Genomic DNA, 17503 nt, shown 5'->3' on the forward strand with positions numbered 1-17503 from the left:
CACCAAATTTGAAGACATTGGGCACGACAGTTCATGAGATATCGCGTTACAAGAAACGGGACGTACGGACTTACGGACGGACAGCCACCACCGAATACATAGTCCCCCAAAGAAACTGAAATGGTCACTCGAAGCTAGTTTGGAAACTGGAGCATTGCCAATTTCCACAAATCAGATGGTTACACAAGCACATGATCTAGACTACCAGTTGTCAGACTTTCCTTATGTGGAAGCCGCAGTGGTTGAGTGGGTAAGATTGATGACATAGGGGCCATACTCAGACAGTGTGGGATCAAATCCTGGATGTGATCCAACCCTCCAAAAGTGCTAGAATCTGTATGTTACTGAGAAAATGTAATCCCATTATAAAACATATGTTGCATTTGACCCCTTTCACAAAGTCATTATGTACACTCAGTCTCAAGCACCCAACAGTTGTGATTGAGTGAGTGAGTGAGTGAGTGAGTTAATATTTAACGTCACATATGCAATATCTCAGCCATATCGTGACGAAAACAATTTATACAATATAAAGAGAAAATATTTTGAAGATTAAAACCTGTCGACGATGGACAGTAAAAATACTAGAGAATCACAGATATGAATAAAACTAGTGAGCAAAGCTAAAACATTTCAATTAAAGAAGACAATACAGTATAAAACATGGGCTATAGATCGCCAACAACTGAAGGTAGATCACCATACTAGGAACCATGGGGACCCAACAGTTGTGATTATTCATGCAAAGTTTCATGTTCATAGACCTTGTGGTTTCTGAGACCTTGAAGATCAGAAAATGCTAAGTCATCAAACAGACAGAAGTGGGCAAGTTCAAAGTTAACAAGCATTGTCACTAAGGTGACATAATCCCCCGCCGCAAATTATCAAATCATTTTTAATAAGTAATGAAAGTGAAGGTCGTAATTTAAGATGAAGTTAAATGTAAACAAAAACATGACCTGTCAACCTCTCTTGATATCTTGCTCTGTAGTTGTTCAAACGCACAAATATTTTCAAGACTCACTTTGACCTTGACATGAATGTCTTAGTGTATGAAATATGCAAAAATAGTAATAAAGGAATTGCTTGTTGAAAAACATTCAAGGGAAGTCTTGAAAGTCTATGAAGAAAATCCAGTAAACTGTTCTTAAGATATCTCGCTGACAATCTTAACATGCAGTTTAAGATGCTGAAATCTTCAAAGTGTCGCCATGACCTTGAAAATTATATAAAAGTCACCAAAATCGACTGGAACTTGCACCTTCCCTTGATGAAGCTTGATGTCGAATATGAAGAAAATCCAGTGAATGGTTCTTGAGGTATCTCGCTGACAAGCTTAACATGCAGCTTAACATGCTGAAATCTTCAGTGTGTCGCCATGACCTTGAACATTAGGCGAAGGTCACCAAAATCGACTGGGCCCTGTGCCTTCTCGCATGATCCCTAGATAAAGCTTGGTTTTGAATATCTCGAAATCTTTACATCCAGTCAACATGGTTCTTGAGATTGAAAATCGAAGGTCACCAAAATCAACTGGGCCTGTGCCTGCCCGTTTAAGTCCCCTTGTGATATATTTGAATATGAAGGTAAAGGTCACCAAACCTGACTGGGACCTTTCTTTGACTGGTGATGAACCTAGGTACCAAATTTTACTGTGATGAACCTTGGTACCAAATCTTAAGATAATCCAGTTCGGTTCGTATGATATGGTTACGTCTGACGGACGGAGCCTTATACTATATCCCCCGCTTCTCGCTAAACGCGCGGGGCGGGGATTAATATTTGTACAAAGAAAATGAATGTGTAGTGGATTGTACTTACAGCAGTTCTCTGTGCTATCCTGGGCAGGGATAAGTCAGCAGACGTCACCTCAGATTCCATCAGGCCATGTACAATCTCCCTTCTCTCCAATTCACTTGGGGTCTGCAGATGTAAGAACAGGAAATAACAGCTGGGGACAGGGTGATGAGAGAGTTAGTAGGAAGATGAGTGAGTTTAATTTTACACCACTTTTAGCAATATCACAGTGGGGGGACACCAGAAATGGGCATTATACACTGTACCCAGTGGGGAATCGAACCCGGGTCTTTGCATGATGAGCAAATGCTTCAAGCATTAGGCTAAGCCACCACCCTGTAAGATGAGGAGAAATGCTGACGTTACACGTGAACTTACATAGCAATTTGTATGAGTGCATGTACTAGTTCATACTCTAGTTTACACCCTGATATTATACTGAATTCAAGCTGATCGTTCCTTGTTTTAAGCCTTAAAGCCCTGCCCCAGACAGAGTGAGTGAGTGAGTTTAGCAATATTCCAGCAATATCACTGTGAGGGACACCAGAAATGGGCTTCAAACATTGTACCCAGAGGGATCCAACCCGGGGTCTTAAGTGTGACGATGTGCCAGACTGGATAACAACTACAATGTTTTAATGTGTTTTGGTTTGAAGTTGAGGGGATATAACCTACCACCAACTGGATGGCCTTTCTATCAACCAGATGTAGCCGTAAAATATTTCAGCCAGTATATTGAGTCTTGAATGATGTCAGAAAATTTCAGTTCTTAAGATCCTGAGATATTTGTGTATATTGAATGCTCCGTACCTCCATTTTGATATCATGTAAAAATGCTTCCTGCATGTCCTGTGAGAGCAGTTGTGCATTTCGGGTGGTTGCTATGACGATGAGCGGAAACTCCTGTGCTTGCTCTGTCAGCTCAAGGATGGAGTTGTGGAAACTGCTGATCACACGTGGGTCTGAAAGATGGACATTATGGTAACAAACAAGTGTCTTGATGAAAAAGGATGTCGGCAAACTGTATGAATCTGCATAGATATGATTCTAAACCTACCCTTCCATGCAGCGTCTGCTACACATGATTATACTTGATATATAACCAACCCTTCCATGCAGCGTCTGCTACACATGATTATACTTGATATATAACCTACCCTTCCATGCAGCGTCTGCTTCACATGATTATACTTGATATATAACCTACCCTTCCATGCAGCGTCTGCTACACATGATTATACTTGATATATAACCTACCCTTCCATGCAGCGTCTGCTACACATGATTATTATTGATATATAACCTACCCTTCCATGCAGCGTCTGCTACACATGATTATACTTGATATATAACCTACCCTTCCATACTCCATCTGCTACACATAATTATACTTGCTATATAACCTACCCTTCCATGCAGCGTCTGCTCCAAAGGGTTATACTCAATATATAACCAACCCTTCCATGGGTCGTCTGCTCCGAAGGGTTATACTTAATATATAACCTACCCTTCCATGCAGCGTCTGCTACACATGATTATACTTGATATATAACCTACCCTTCCATGGTTCGTCTACTCCGAAGGGTTATACTTGATATATAACCTACCCTTCCATGCAGCGTCTGCTCCACAAGGTTATACTTGATATATAACCTACCCTTCCATGGGTCGTCTGCTCCGAAGGGTTATACTTGATATATAACCTACCCTTCCATGCAGCGTCTGCTACACATGATTATACTTGATATATTACCTACCCTTCCATGCAGCGTCTGCTCCGAATGGTTATACTCGATATATAACCTACCCTTCCATGGTTCGTCTGCTCCGAAGGGTTATACTTGATATATAACCTACCCTTCCATGCAGTGTCTGCTACACATGATTATACTTGATATATAACCTACCCTTCCATGGTTCGTCTGCTCCGAAGGGTTATACTTGATATATATAACCTACCCTTCCTTGCAGCGTCTGCTACACATGATTATACTTGATATATAACCTACCCTTCCATACTCCATCTGCTACAAAGGGTTATGCTTGCTATATAACCTACCCTTCTATACTCCATCTGCTACAAAGGGTTATGCTTGCTATATAATCTACCCTTCCATGGTTCGTCGGCTCCGAAGGGTTATACTCGATATATAACCTACCCTTCCATGGTTCATCTGCTCTGAAGGGTTATACTCGATATATAACCTACCCTTCCATGGTTCGTCTGCTCCGAAGGGTTATACTTGATATATAACCTACCCTTCCATGCAGTGTCTTCTACACATGATTATACTTGATATATAACCTACCCTTCCATACTCCATCTGCTACAAAGGGTTATACTTGCTATATAACCTACCCTCTGATGCTCCATCCCGCTCTTTGCCAACAACATGGATGTTCTTTAGCAGCAGGATACATGGTGAGTACACACCAGCTGGAATCAGGACAAGACACAAGAATAATATATAACTGATCGAGGAATATTCCATGGTCACACCTATTGTTATAGATACGTATGATTGACTTTGACATATGATGGGAATTCTAAACTAAGTGTCCATCTTGTTTGAAATTAGCAATACTTTTAACAAGTTAAATGTTTATATTTTCTAAGAACAAGGTGTAAAATAGTAAAACTATTAATTAAACTTGTTAAAGCCAAATCATGTTAATTGATTTTGGTTATGAAATATGAAAAACAGGTTACCTGTTCAAAGCAATATTTACTATAATATGTTTACTGACATCTGAGCAAGACTTAGTCGAAGCACTAGCTCATTTTCTTTAGCAAGCCTCTGAAGCCCATCAAGGTGTGAGAGTGTATATTGTCAGACCCACCTGCTAGGAAGGCATTCTTGATTCGACTTTCAGTTGCCCCAGCAGCATCCCCAGAGAGATGGTGACAGTTTACCTGGTGACATTAAATGTTCCTCTATAACTAAGTAAGTATGGCATTATGACGCTTTTAGCAATATTCCAGCAATATCATTGCATGGGACACCAGAAATGGGCTTCACAGATTGTACCCATGTTCAGAATCAAACCTGTGTGCTTTAACCACTAGGCTGCCCCACTGCCCCTTTCTGTAACTGAACAAACTGGTATCAAAGGTACTGAAGCTCACCTTTAGCGGGAGAGTATTAAACCAGCTAGTTAGTGGTTACACCACTTAGATTACCCGACAAAGGTTCCCATTTGGCATTTCTTGTGTCTGGAGTAAATACTCAACATTATAAACATCGATCAAAGGATTAACCGATAACACGCTGATTGAATAATTACTATTATCTTGCACAGCGGATTTGTCAAAAGGTAGTGTTTATATATGTAGATTTACTAATCTATACTGAATACACTCTGTCGTGTCTGTGTCTGTGTAAAAACAACGTCCCTCTTTCAAAGGATTAACCACCAATTCATTGATTGATTGCTCATTATTGGCTAACTAAATTACTTTTTTTAAAGAATGGCAGACATTACGCAATTAGTTGCCAGGTGTGCTATCTTGGGTGACCAATGAGACTATACACCAACAGAGGCCCAGATAAGCTGCGTATCTGGGTAAAATACGTATAGAAACTTTCCAATTACGCATTGAAAAATAATTGCTGCGTACCAATTACGCATTTAAACTGTTAGATACGCAAAGAGTTTAAAACAAATGCGTATGGAATATACTTATAAAAATCGATTACGTAATGAAAAATACATCGATTGCTATCAAGTTGTACTGTGAGTATAGGACAAGTGTTGTACTGTCAGTATAGGATGACTGTTTTTTTATAAAATCATTTCCCTTATATTTAAGTTGGTTTTAAAATGACTGAAATACGTACATATTTGAAAGCAGTGGGTAACGGTAAATGAAATACCCACTCAACATTCATAATACCCACTCCAAAAATATACAGTGGGTACAGTACCCACATTAGCTAAATCTTATCTGGAGCTCTGCACCAATGTGAAATACCTGAAACGATATATCACTTTTTCGTATATTAGACTGTTAAAAGACACATCACTTGGAACAGCTGCAGATGAATGGCATACCATTTGTCGTAGCATTCAACAGAGTCATTGTTTTCGCCGTGAAGTGTAATGAGACAGACAACATACACTAGGGCGTGTGTGCCAATTATGATTCACATTGGCAAACCATAAAATGTCTAGATATTACAGTCTTGTTATAAATTCACTATAAGTATCAGCAGATCGTCTGCTTTTTTATTTAGTTTCAAAATGCATATAAGTATGATAATAAACTAATTAGGATTGTAAGACCAAATATAAAGACGTACATTGACTAGTATCTACATACTGGTGAGTGCACGTTAACCACGTGAATATAGCAAGAAATTTATCCCGCAGTATTGTCACTTCGACCCCCAGCTCGCTCCCGTGGAAGAAATCGTTATGTTACAAGTTCGAACTAACCTGTAGAGGTTTCAGATTCTTTGAATATATTCCTCCTTGGGGTACTTATAAGCATTTAAATGTCCATTTAAAATCCCTACGACAGTTGTAACAATATTTGAATAAAAATATTTACAAAACAAAAACTACGTTTTGTCTTGTGAGACCACCATTACAGGGCCCTCCGGCCCCCTACAGCCAAGAACAGGTAACTCTAGACCATAACCTCGTTCCTCACTTTCCATGCTGAACGAAGTCAGACAGAATGTGGGGAGGTGGGTGGGCATACCCCAAGGAGGAATATATTCAAAGAATCTGAAACCTCTACAGGTTAGTTTGATTCTTTTTTATATATTCCTCCTAGGGGTACTTATAAGCATAAGACAGACTCCTAAAGACGGAGCTAAGGAGTGGCATTCTGTCTGCATAAAACACCCCTGACAAGAAGTGGAATTCCCAAGCTAAATATAGCAGAAAAAGCTCACTTACCCGGTCACGTGTCCACCATAGCCAATCAGGCGGGGGCATGAGCCAGGGTCAGGGTCGAACATATTATAATTACAAAGCGAAACCTCGCTAATGTAAACAATCGAGATAAACCCTCCCTCCCTCCCGTAATCAATCGGAAGTGAAGATAAGGGGTCCCACAATAAGCCGCCAGAAACAAAATGCCGTAATACATCTAGTAAGCAAAGTTTCCAAGGCAAATAAGTCTAGAGCAGAACGGAGTAATGTAAAAGACATGGGAATAAAAACCATCACCACATAAAACCCGTCACTAAGGGGATATGTAAACAAGTTTTTTAAAACCCAACACCAGTGTTAAAAAATGGGCATATAATGGTTCATGTCATAAAATCCTCGAAAGCTCAATCGGCTAGAGAGGTGGAACCATGCCCACTGGAGAGAACTGACTGACTGAACCGAGCACACTCACTGGACGGCTCCAAATAGCCGCGGAGCAGATCTCTTCAATGGGTAGGGCTGCAGCGTAAGCTTTTGAAGTAGCAACTGCCCTAACCGAATGAGCTTTCAACCCTACAGGCGGGATACGCCCTGTGTGAGTATAGCTCATATGTATGGCAGAGACAAGCCACCGAGAAATGGTTTGCTTGGTCGCCGGAAGACCAGCCTTAACCCCGCCATAACAACAAAACAATTGGTTATCCTTACGGGTACCCCTTGTTCATTTGATATAAGCCTTAAGGGTCTTACGGACATCTAAGACATGAGCACGTCGTAGAGAAGTACCGGGCAGGGAAGGCTGAGTGAAAGCCAGGAGCTCAATAGGCGCTGTCACATGGAAGGTACTATCCTTCTTAGGACGGTAAGTATCAGGCAGCCGTATGCTAACTCTGTCTTGGTGAAAAACAGTTAGCTCGGGATCGGCCGACATTGCGTGAATATTGCCAACCCGCCTGCCTGAAGTCACCGCCACAAGAAACGCCGTCTTCCATGTTAACAGCTGGAGTGAAAGAGCCGACAGATTGTGAAATAGTGGACCGGACAGCCAATCAAGAACGATTGACAAGTCCCACGGGGGACTAATCCGCTGGACAACCGGACGGATTCTGTCATGCCTGCTAAAAAGCGCTGTACAAGAGGGTGCTGCCCCAAGAGAGCACCGTCAACAGGAATATGAAACGCAGAAATAGCCGTAGAATATCCTCGAACAGTTGAAGCCGCTAGACCGGCGTCCAACCGAGACTGGAGGAATTCTAAGACAGAGACTAAATCTGCAGAAAAGGGATCAAGAATCCCCCTGTTGACACACCAGCGCGTATAACAGGCCCATCTATCCTCATATTGAATGTTTGTCGAATCCCTCCGCGAAGCCAGAATTGTGTCTGCAACTGGTGCAGGAATTCTGCTCGCACGGAGGCGATCCCTGACAGCGGCCAAGCCACCCACTGAATCCTGGGATTCGGCTGGGGCGCTCCGTTCTGGGATAGGAGGTCCGGTCGAAAAGGTAATAGAACAGGAGGCTGAGCCAGAAACCTGAGAATTACCGGAAACCAACTTTGTGCCGACCAAAGGGGTGCCAGAAGCACAAGTAGCCGAGCTGGTTGTGCGGACAGCTGAGGCAGGACCCTGGGAATCAGTGGTATCGGGGGGAACGCCCACAGTACCCTGTCCGTCCAATCGAGCTGAAAGGCGTCGTTGGCTAGCCCTCTCGGATCCGGAATCCGAGAGCAAAACACAGGAATCTGGTTCGTCACCCCAGACGCAAACAGATCCACCTGGAACGACCCGAACAACTGGGAGATAATCCCGAATATCTCCCGGGCGAGCATCCACTCGTGTGGGGCTAGTATACGCCATGAGAGTGCATCTGCAGGGACGTTGTCTACCCCCGGGAGATAAACAGGCAAAACCCGAATGTTGAACTGATCGCACCACAGTAGAAACTGCCACGCCTCCTGAAGGAGCGACGGAGACACTGTGCCGCCTTGCTTGAGAATGTAAGACATGGCCGTTTGATTGTCCATTTCTAGACGAACCACACGGCCCTGAACCAACACCCGGAAGCTCTCGAACACCCTGCGGACTGCTCTCAGTTCTAACACATTGATGTGTAGGCTGACTTCCCGCTCCGACCAGAGGCCGGAGACTGAGTGCTCGCCCAGGACCCCCCCTAGCCCAGGACAATCCCTAGCTCCGTGTTGAATCTTGCCCCCAAGAATACCAGATCCTGCGTCGGAACGAGGTCTGATTTCTTGAGGTTGATAATCCAGCCCAGTGACACCAGAGTATCCATCACGCACAGTGTGGAGGCTCTGCTTAACTGAGGACCTAAGGCCCTGAGAAGCCAATCGTCCAGGTACGGGTAACAACACCTGCCCTGACACCTGGCTAACTGAGCTGGGATTACCATAAGTTTGGTGAACACCCTTGGCGCCGTAGAGATGCTGAAGGGGAGCACACGAAACTGGTAGCACATCCCGTCGAAGGAGAACCGGAGGTACTTCTTGAACTCGGGGTGCATTGGAACATGGAGGTATGCGTCTTTGAGATCGATTGATGTAAGCCAATCCCCTGTCTCGACGGAGAAGATCACTGACCTGAGTGTCTCCATCCGGAAAGACGGCACCTCCAGTAACTTGTTCAGCCCTCTGAGATTCAGAATGGGTCTGAACCCTCCATCCTTCTTGGTCACTAGGAGGTAGGTGGAGTAAAACCCCTCTCCTTGCTGACCCACAGGAACCACCTCGATGGCTGCCTTGTCCAGTAAGGACTGAACTTCGACACAGAGTACGTCCGCCTTCTCTCGGGAAGTCAGCACGGGAGTGTGCCGAACCCCGGAGAAGGACTGAGGATCTCGCCTCCACTGTGGCAAATGGCCATCCCTGAGTGTGGACAGGACCCAGGGATTGGTGGTGGCTGCCTCCCACTCCCGAAGGAATAGGGACAACCGGCCGCCAACAGGGACGTTTGGCATGAGGCAGTGCACCTCCACAGTTGGCAAGTCTCCGCTTTCGTGAGTGGGGGGCAATAAGGGCTCTGGGGAAGGAATCAGCGGGAAGCCGGGGCTGGCTTCCCTCTGCCCCGAAAAGGCTGCTGCGATGGAGCAGGCCTGCCCTTGCCTCTTGCGCGCTTGCTCTGCTTGGCCTGCAAAGGGGCAGTCCACTTTGCAGGTTCCTTTGCCGGGGCAGAAGGATAAGCGGTAGCGAACGGGGAAGGCCGGTGGCGAGGAACAGAGGGCTGCTCCAACAAAGGCTTAGAGTCTTTGAAGGTAGACATGGCCTCTGCGGCCTCCCGTACAACCTGCAATGCCCCAGGGAACAGGGAGGACCCCATTGTGTAAGGCAAAGACAGGAGCGCCTGTTGCGTGGCCGGCGAATAACGCGCCACGGACAACCACAGCCGGCGCACCACAGCCGGCGCACCACGCGACAACCACACCACCGAATGCTGTCCCGAGCCAGATGAGAGTGGACACCCGTTAGCTGACGCGCGAGCACTGGCACCAACAAGTCGGCGCCACAAACGCTCTGATCCACCAGCTGTCCCTGCAGAGCAGACAGGTAGGCTGAGTGGACGGCCACTTTTAATTGCTGGGCTGTGCACCGGTAGCACTCCTCGAAGGACCGATACGCAGACCTCAGCGTAGGTCAAGGGGGGAGAAAGGAAAAGGGGGGAGGCGCCTGCCCTGCCTGGCTGAGGCCAGGGAAGACGATGATGACCCCCCTAGAGTGACGGAAGCGGAGACGCATTCGTCCACCACTGGCGGCTCGAACAGCGCCTCCTCTCCCAACTGGTACCGCTTGCGGACGTCGGGCAAATCAAACCAGTGTGCGGGCACCAGTTAAGAGAGGATTGACCACCTCACTCACCAGTGATGGCAAAATGCGGAGTCGTGCCTCGGCGACCCGGCTAGGCGCGAAAGCCTCCCCCGGGAGCCGAAACTCCGCGGGATCGGGCGCCTGTACGGGAACGGCCACCTGAGGTAGAATTTCGGCGATCTTATCCCGAACCTGCCGCAGGAAGGAGCCAAAGGAGTTAGGAACTCCAACCTCCGACTCCTCCCTCCCTTCATCCTCCTCCATATCAATCTCGGTACAATCCTCGACCGCCGTACTCTCATACTCCTGAGAGACCGCCGAGGATGCACCAGAGGCTGAACAAGAAGGACTCAAAAGGTCGAGAGGCGCCGAGCCCAGACTGACTGCCAGGCGCCGAGGTGTCCCCGAGCTGGTCAGCGCCTAGGCGACCGCCAGTCAGGGCACCAGGCGAAGACAGGGGTAACCCTGCATCGCCGGCGCCAGGCGCCTGTGACAGGCGAAGCTAGGTCGCCACAAGGCGCCGAGGGCACGCTATCGCCACAGCCTAAGCCAGGATCAAGCTGCCCGGGGGGAGGCGCGTTCTCCGAGCCAGAGCTCGGGCCGCAGCCAACCCCCCCAGATGTGTTCGATCCACCCCTGACGACCGGCGCGCTGAGCTCCTTACGGAACCCAGCCAACGTCGTATCAATCAGGGATTTCACAGACATCTGCTCCTGAAAAAGAGCAGTTAATGAGGCAACAGGGACAACGGGTGCCGATGCAACAAGGGGTGTGTTGGAAACAGGTACAGGGGCAGGTGGAGATACAGAAGGAGAATTTACAGACTTAGCAGATGAAGCCTCCTTGGTAACTTTAGCCCGTTTGGGAGCCGGTTCCGTATGGGAAGCGGCTCCCGAAGACCCCTTTTTTTTACTGTGTGAACTTTTGGACGGGGGATCCTGAGCCCAGATATCACCCCCAGCCCGAAGCAGGTTGCTGTAGAACAGCTTGTCCACCCGCCTGGACTTAATAGTTTTAGGCGTGAAAATCTCACACGCCGGACAATCCGTTTCGTCATGATCAGTCTCCATTAGACACCTCAGACACACCTCGTGCGTGTCCCTCACGGGAATGGCAGCGAGGCACGAAGTACAGGATTTAAACTGCAACAAGTAAAAAACCTGTGCAGTAACCTACCCCATACATACATAAATATATGAAAAAACACGCATGGGCGACACAACTAATGCAACAATGTAGCATGAAGTTGACAAAAACAAGTAATACGCACTGCAACATAACTCACAATTACGACTTTTAGCGTAAGATAGAAAATGCTAGCAGCGGAAATAACGCCCTACATGTAACAGCATATAAATAAAAATTACTATAACCACACGTAACATTGAAAACCACATGGGAAGCCAATGAACAGTGAGGCTAGCTGAAGGACCTGTCCGCCATCTTGACACACACACTCGGCGAGCCGAATCACACAGGTACCAAGTTACAACTAGAAAAGATGAATGAAAATGTTCAGAACAAGTCTCCAAATCGCCCATGCAGGGAAAAAAGAGAACCATACATACCGTAGCTGTTGCTGAGACACTCATATTCGTGTTGGGAAATTAAAAACTTCTTGGAAGTGGACCCACGTCTTGCCAGTAAAACGACAGCATGGAAAGTGAGGTGCGAGTTTATGGTCTAGAGTTACCTGCTCTTGGCTGTAGGGGGCGGAGGGCCCTGTAAGGGTGGTCTCACAAGACAAAACGTAGTTTTTGTTTTGTAAATATTTTTATTCAAATATTGTTACAACTGTCATAGGGATTTTAAATGGACATTTAAATGCTTATAAGTACCCCAAGGAGGAATATATAAAAAAGAATGTGACATGCAAAATCCTTTTGGTCATGATTCAGATACATATTTAACTACGAGTAGAAAGTAGTTTTGATTTTCTAACTTGATGAAAACAAACCATAATCTCATTAATTCTAACAGACTGTAGCCCGTGACTTTACGATTTTCAAAAATGGCGTCGCCCTGTCGCGAACACCCGCCAGTCTGAGGATAAATGCTATTTAGGTTTGTTTTCACTGAGTTACAAAATCAAAACTACTTTCTACTGGTAGTAAAATATGTATTTGATTGAAGGCCAATAGGATTTTGCATGACATCGCTTATAACATAACAATTTCTCTCGTGGAAGCGAGGTGGGTGTCAATATAATACTACTTACAATATTATTGTTACTTCCACCACAACCTCGCTTCCGAGGAAGAAATCGTTATGTTACAAGTTGTGTCATGGAAAATCGTTATGGTCATCAACCATATACATATTTTACTACAACTAGTAAGTAGTTTTTATTCTTTAACTTACGTGAAGCAATCTGAACACAAGTAAGATATCGTTTCAGACTTCCACAACGCTTGCTTCGCACTCACAAACATAACCCATTTAGCACGAACTGTGGGGTCCTGTTGAAATCAGTGCATGGTGACACCATCGTCCGACCCCTAGGAGCAATTGACGACAACGCAACGATTCGGCATGTCTTCGTTGATGTCGAGAAATCATCAAAATGACGAGCTTGCTACACACTTTATATACAACTATCTAAAAATCCTTCCTCACATGACGTCACTGCAGTGCTCTGGCGACAGAGCTACGTAACCCGTCTGTGGTTTCGTTGGCGGGTGAGAGTGAAGCAGGCGACCTTTTGGCAACTTTTAATCGCTCGGTATTAATTAACCACAAGTTTTTAAAAAATAAATTTGGTGTTCCGCATAAGACTAGCCACAATCTTTCATATGTAATGGTTAAAAGAGTACAAAAAAAAGAAGTTTATTTGTTCTTTAATGATATTTTTCAAGTTCTATGTGAATGTTTGATATGCTTCGGACTACCTCATCACGGGAACCTGACAAAACCAAGGATCACAACTCTCCACAGCAATCTGTGTTGCCTGACACCACTGGCCCACCTTTGCCCCCTTTTCAATACTGAAATAATATTTACGTATGTTCTCAGAATTTGGTTCAGAAACATTTGAAACTTTGCTCATTTAACGAGCTTTATCTGTGATGATTGTGTTTCTGAATTCTGGTATGTTTTCCTTTCAGAACAAAAATCCAAACTTCCTCCAACAACATACTTTTCAAAATTAACATCTGGAAGAACATTTTCTTGATAAGACTAGAATATTTGAATTTACATTGAATTGACTTCCCATCATAATTATTCTAAAAAAATCTTATTGAAATGTTCTACACAAGTAGGGAGCATTTGTGGCCCATTGCCGTGATATTGCTGGAATATTGCTGAAAGCTGTGTAAAGCCGTACCCACTCACTCACTCCATGTATGGGAATCATTTGCCTAATGTTGGATTATGTTGATCATATTATTATATTGAATTATGTTGGATTATGTTTGTAATGTAGAGATGAAATCATTGGGAATGTTTCCATTTTGTTTGAGATTTCATTCTCATCAGATTTACCACTACAAGCATCATCATTATAAATAATCATCAGTTATGGCGTTAAGATCCTTTCAAAACGTTCAAAAGCCACACACAGATGCCAAGATTTTGATTGGAGCTATACATGAAGTTGCCATGGTTACCTGATTGACATGTAAACACAGCCTCCTGGCAACCGTGGAGACAACTGTGGTTTTCCCGCAAGCTGACGGCCCAGACAACAGGACAGATGGCGGTAGCTCCTTCAACCGAGTGTTGTCAAATCTGGATATAAACATGATACAGAGCTGGGTGCCGTTGTACAAAGCAACCTTAGCGCTACGCCAGTCATAAGTCTATGTTAAGGTATGGGAGTCACGATCACCTTAGCGCTAAGATTGCTTTGTACAACAGCATCCTGAGGGTTTACTATCGTTAGGCGTCATGACAAGGGCAACAAAACATAGCTCTGCAGCTCACCTGAAATTCCTGGATTATTTTGTAAGATTAGAAATACACATTGATTAGAGATACACAGTAAAACATTTACAGAGCAACTTGACCCCTAAAGAATATAAATGAGTAACACAATAGGTTTGTATATATACCAGTACAGTGCATCTTTTAAAATCATGCTCATTTTCATCCTCCTGACAAAGTTTACATAATTGATAAGTTGAATTGAAATTACGAAATTAAGAAATTAGCAACTTAATTTCTGTGATCAAAAGAGGAAAACTATACTAATAGAAACAAATAAGGGAACACCTGAAAGTACAAGTGTTTCTTTATTCTTATAGTGCAATACAGAGCTTGTGAAGAAACTGGGAAAAGAATAAAGCAACACTTGTACTTTCAGGTGTTCCCTTTTTCCTTTCCATGAGCATATTTGCAACCAGCTATCTTCTAGAACTTCAGTCTATCATCCATACATGGAAAATGGACAAGGCTCAATCATAAATTAGGTATACGCATGAGTAATCAAACAAAAAAATAAAATTCGTGAGGTCAGAGTTTTCCATTCTAAACAAACAGAGCAACATGAACCTTGTAGGACACACAGGTGATGTACATATTCAGTATCTCTCCACCTGTCCCTGTGGCTAATATACGTGTTTATGAATAACGAATATCCTGCAGGTTTCTGCAAGTGTGCTGACTGACCTCTTGCTGAGATGTGGCATCAATATGGACTCCAGTCTGGTGATGGTGGCGTTGAGACCAGGGCAGGTCAGCTGCTGCCAGTAGCTGGGCTCCGACTCAACAAAGTACTGGTAGGCAATCTGCGGAACATAGCTGTGGACAGACCCCACCTGTAAACAAGTTTACCAGAGCTCATGATAAGATTTAGCTCATGTGGGTACTGTACCCACTGTATTTTATTGGAGTGGGTATTACAAATGTTGAGTGGGTATTTCATTTTTCGTTACCCACTGATTTCAAGTATGTGCGTATTTCAGTCATTTTACTCACCTAAGTATTATGTCATTGAGTAAGTTTACTAAGGAGGTATGTCCTGCCTTATATCATACCTAATCAAAACCAACTTAAATATAAGAGAAATGATTTCATAAAAAATCCCTCATCCTATACTGACAGTACAACACTTGTCCTATACTAACAGTACAACTTGATAGCAATGGATGTATTTTTCATTACGCAAGCGATTTTTATAAATATATTCCAAACGCATTTGTTTTAAACTTTTTGTGTATCTAACATTTTAAATGCGTAATTGGTATGCAACAATTATTTTTCAATGCGTAATTGGAAATTTTCTATACATATTTTACCCGGATACGCAGCTTATCTGGGCCTCTGGTTTACACCACAGATAACTGCAGCAACTATGAGAAACTCCAGTAATACAATACCTCCTGTCTTTGCTATTGCACTGTATAGCTATGTGTCCTGTTCTCAGCTGATACCAGGCACAGTTAATTAGACAACAGGTGAATTCTGAGGAGATTGTAGATTGTTCAGTAGACTTCCATGTGTATGTAACACAAACAGTTCCTGTTGTACAAGTTAAGCATCAGATTTGTAGGTTTATAGTTACCAGGTGTGTGATACTGCCATGTGTCAGGAGATGAGAAAACTTTGAAATGTCTCTGAACAAGTTACTAATGTGCTAACAGTTATATATAAAAAGAAGGTAGTTCCAGATATGAACAGTTTGTGCAAATTCCAGTGGGGATTGTACCAGGTTTCACGGCCATATCAGGACATCTAAGATACAATCTCCCTAAAAACAAATCTTGTAACCAAAAGCCTCTTTTCTAGAAGAAGAGGTAAGCCCTTAATAAGAGGTGATGTTGTAACCTTGCTCCCTATGATTATAATTCCTACATTCATTAAATTGTGGATAAAGTAAAGATCCATTATAGACCACAAGATACCCATTATGCACTTACCAGGTTTACTGCATGTAACACTGAGTCTGACCACATTATAAAGATAACTTCTATTTGTCCTGCAGAATGTAATAATTACGAAGTGTTTACCTGAAGCAGTCTGGTGTTGAATGAGTCAACCATGCAGGCCACCAGATCAGGACGGCATGGCTCGACTCTGGTCACTTTGAAGAACATCACCGGGAACCTAATACCAGTGTCCAAGCTGGATGTCTGCCAGAACTGAGGGTCATCTGAAATCATGACAAAATTAGACCAGAAATCACACAAAACCTTTTCCTTGTACACATGTTCCGAGACTCAGAGGCGCTGCTCACGATTTCAAAACCACTGCAGTCAATAGGCACAAGAAACGTACTAGATCTCCTGGCGTTCTTTGTTACCGTCAGGAGACGATTGCTTCATGTGCCTGTTTTGCCAACATGTGAAACTTGTTTTAAAATACCACTGATGTAGCTACGAGATAACTCGTTGTGGCAAATTGGGCCAGACGTTGATACTACGAGTATACTCGTGGTGGCAGTCAACGTGTTAAATGCAAAACAAATGACACTATCTTAGACTCTAATCATGTCAATGATATTGAGATGTGCTTTTTTGACAAAATATTCACCTGAACTCTTGATTGCAAAAACATCTCCATGACTTGCAATTCTGAAATAATAATCGAGCATGATTTATGCATGTTAAAGAATATATGACGGACATTTTCTATGTTGGCAACAACTGGAATACTGGTTTGCCACAAGAAAGAATCAATAACCTTGAAAATAGAACATTGTGCCTAGAATATGAGTAAGATTTGGTGGTCAGGCTCGCTGACTTGGTTGATGCTTGTCATTGTATCCTAATTGCAGAGATAAATGCTCATGATGTCAATCACTGGATTGCCAGTCAGAACTTGATCATTTACAGATCGCCATCATATAGGTGGAATATTGCTGTAAGCAACAATAGCAAGCAAGGTAAATGAGGCAGTATACATGATAATTATCATGATTATGAGGAACTCTGCTCTTAGTATGGATTTGGTGGTTTCACATTATTTTTTGACCAGCTGTACGCATGAGCAGAGCGTGTAAACATATCCACCGACACAGTTCAGGTTTGGACGTATGTAGTGTAACAAACTCTAAAGAAAAGATGTTA

At 43.7% G+C, this 17503-nt stretch overlaps 1 protein-coding gene across 1 annotated transcript in view; it reads right to left on the bottom strand.

The window, feature by feature from the left end:
- LOC124275519 (peroxisome assembly factor 2-like) overlaps positions 1 to 17503 on the bottom strand; it is a 28283-nt gene that overhangs the window by 9518 nt on the left and 1262 nt on the right. The window contains exons 2-9 of the mRNA XM_046711098.1: positions 16968 to 17008; positions 16445 to 16587; positions 15105 to 15253; positions 14105 to 14225; positions 4639 to 4711; positions 4157 to 4234; positions 2608 to 2759; positions 1822 to 1923 (exon numbers count right to left, since the gene is read on the bottom strand). Of these exons, the coding sequence (XP_046567054.1) occupies positions 1822 to 1923; positions 2608 to 2759; positions 4157 to 4234; positions 4639 to 4711; positions 14105 to 14225; positions 15105 to 15253; positions 16445 to 16587; positions 16968 to 17008 (859 nt within the window). The remainder of the gene's footprint in view (positions 1 to 1821; positions 1924 to 2607; positions 2760 to 4156; positions 4235 to 4638; positions 4712 to 14104; positions 14226 to 15104; positions 15254 to 16444; positions 16588 to 16967; positions 17009 to 17503) is intronic.

The sequence above is a fragment of the Haliotis rubra genome, unplaced genomic scaffold, assembly GCF_003918875.1.
Source record: "Haliotis rubra isolate DU_JTF1 unplaced genomic scaffold, ASM391887v1 Scf20, whole genome shotgun sequence".
Classification (NCBI taxonomy): Eukaryota; Metazoa; Mollusca; class Gastropoda; order Lepetellida; family Haliotidae; genus Haliotis; species Haliotis rubra.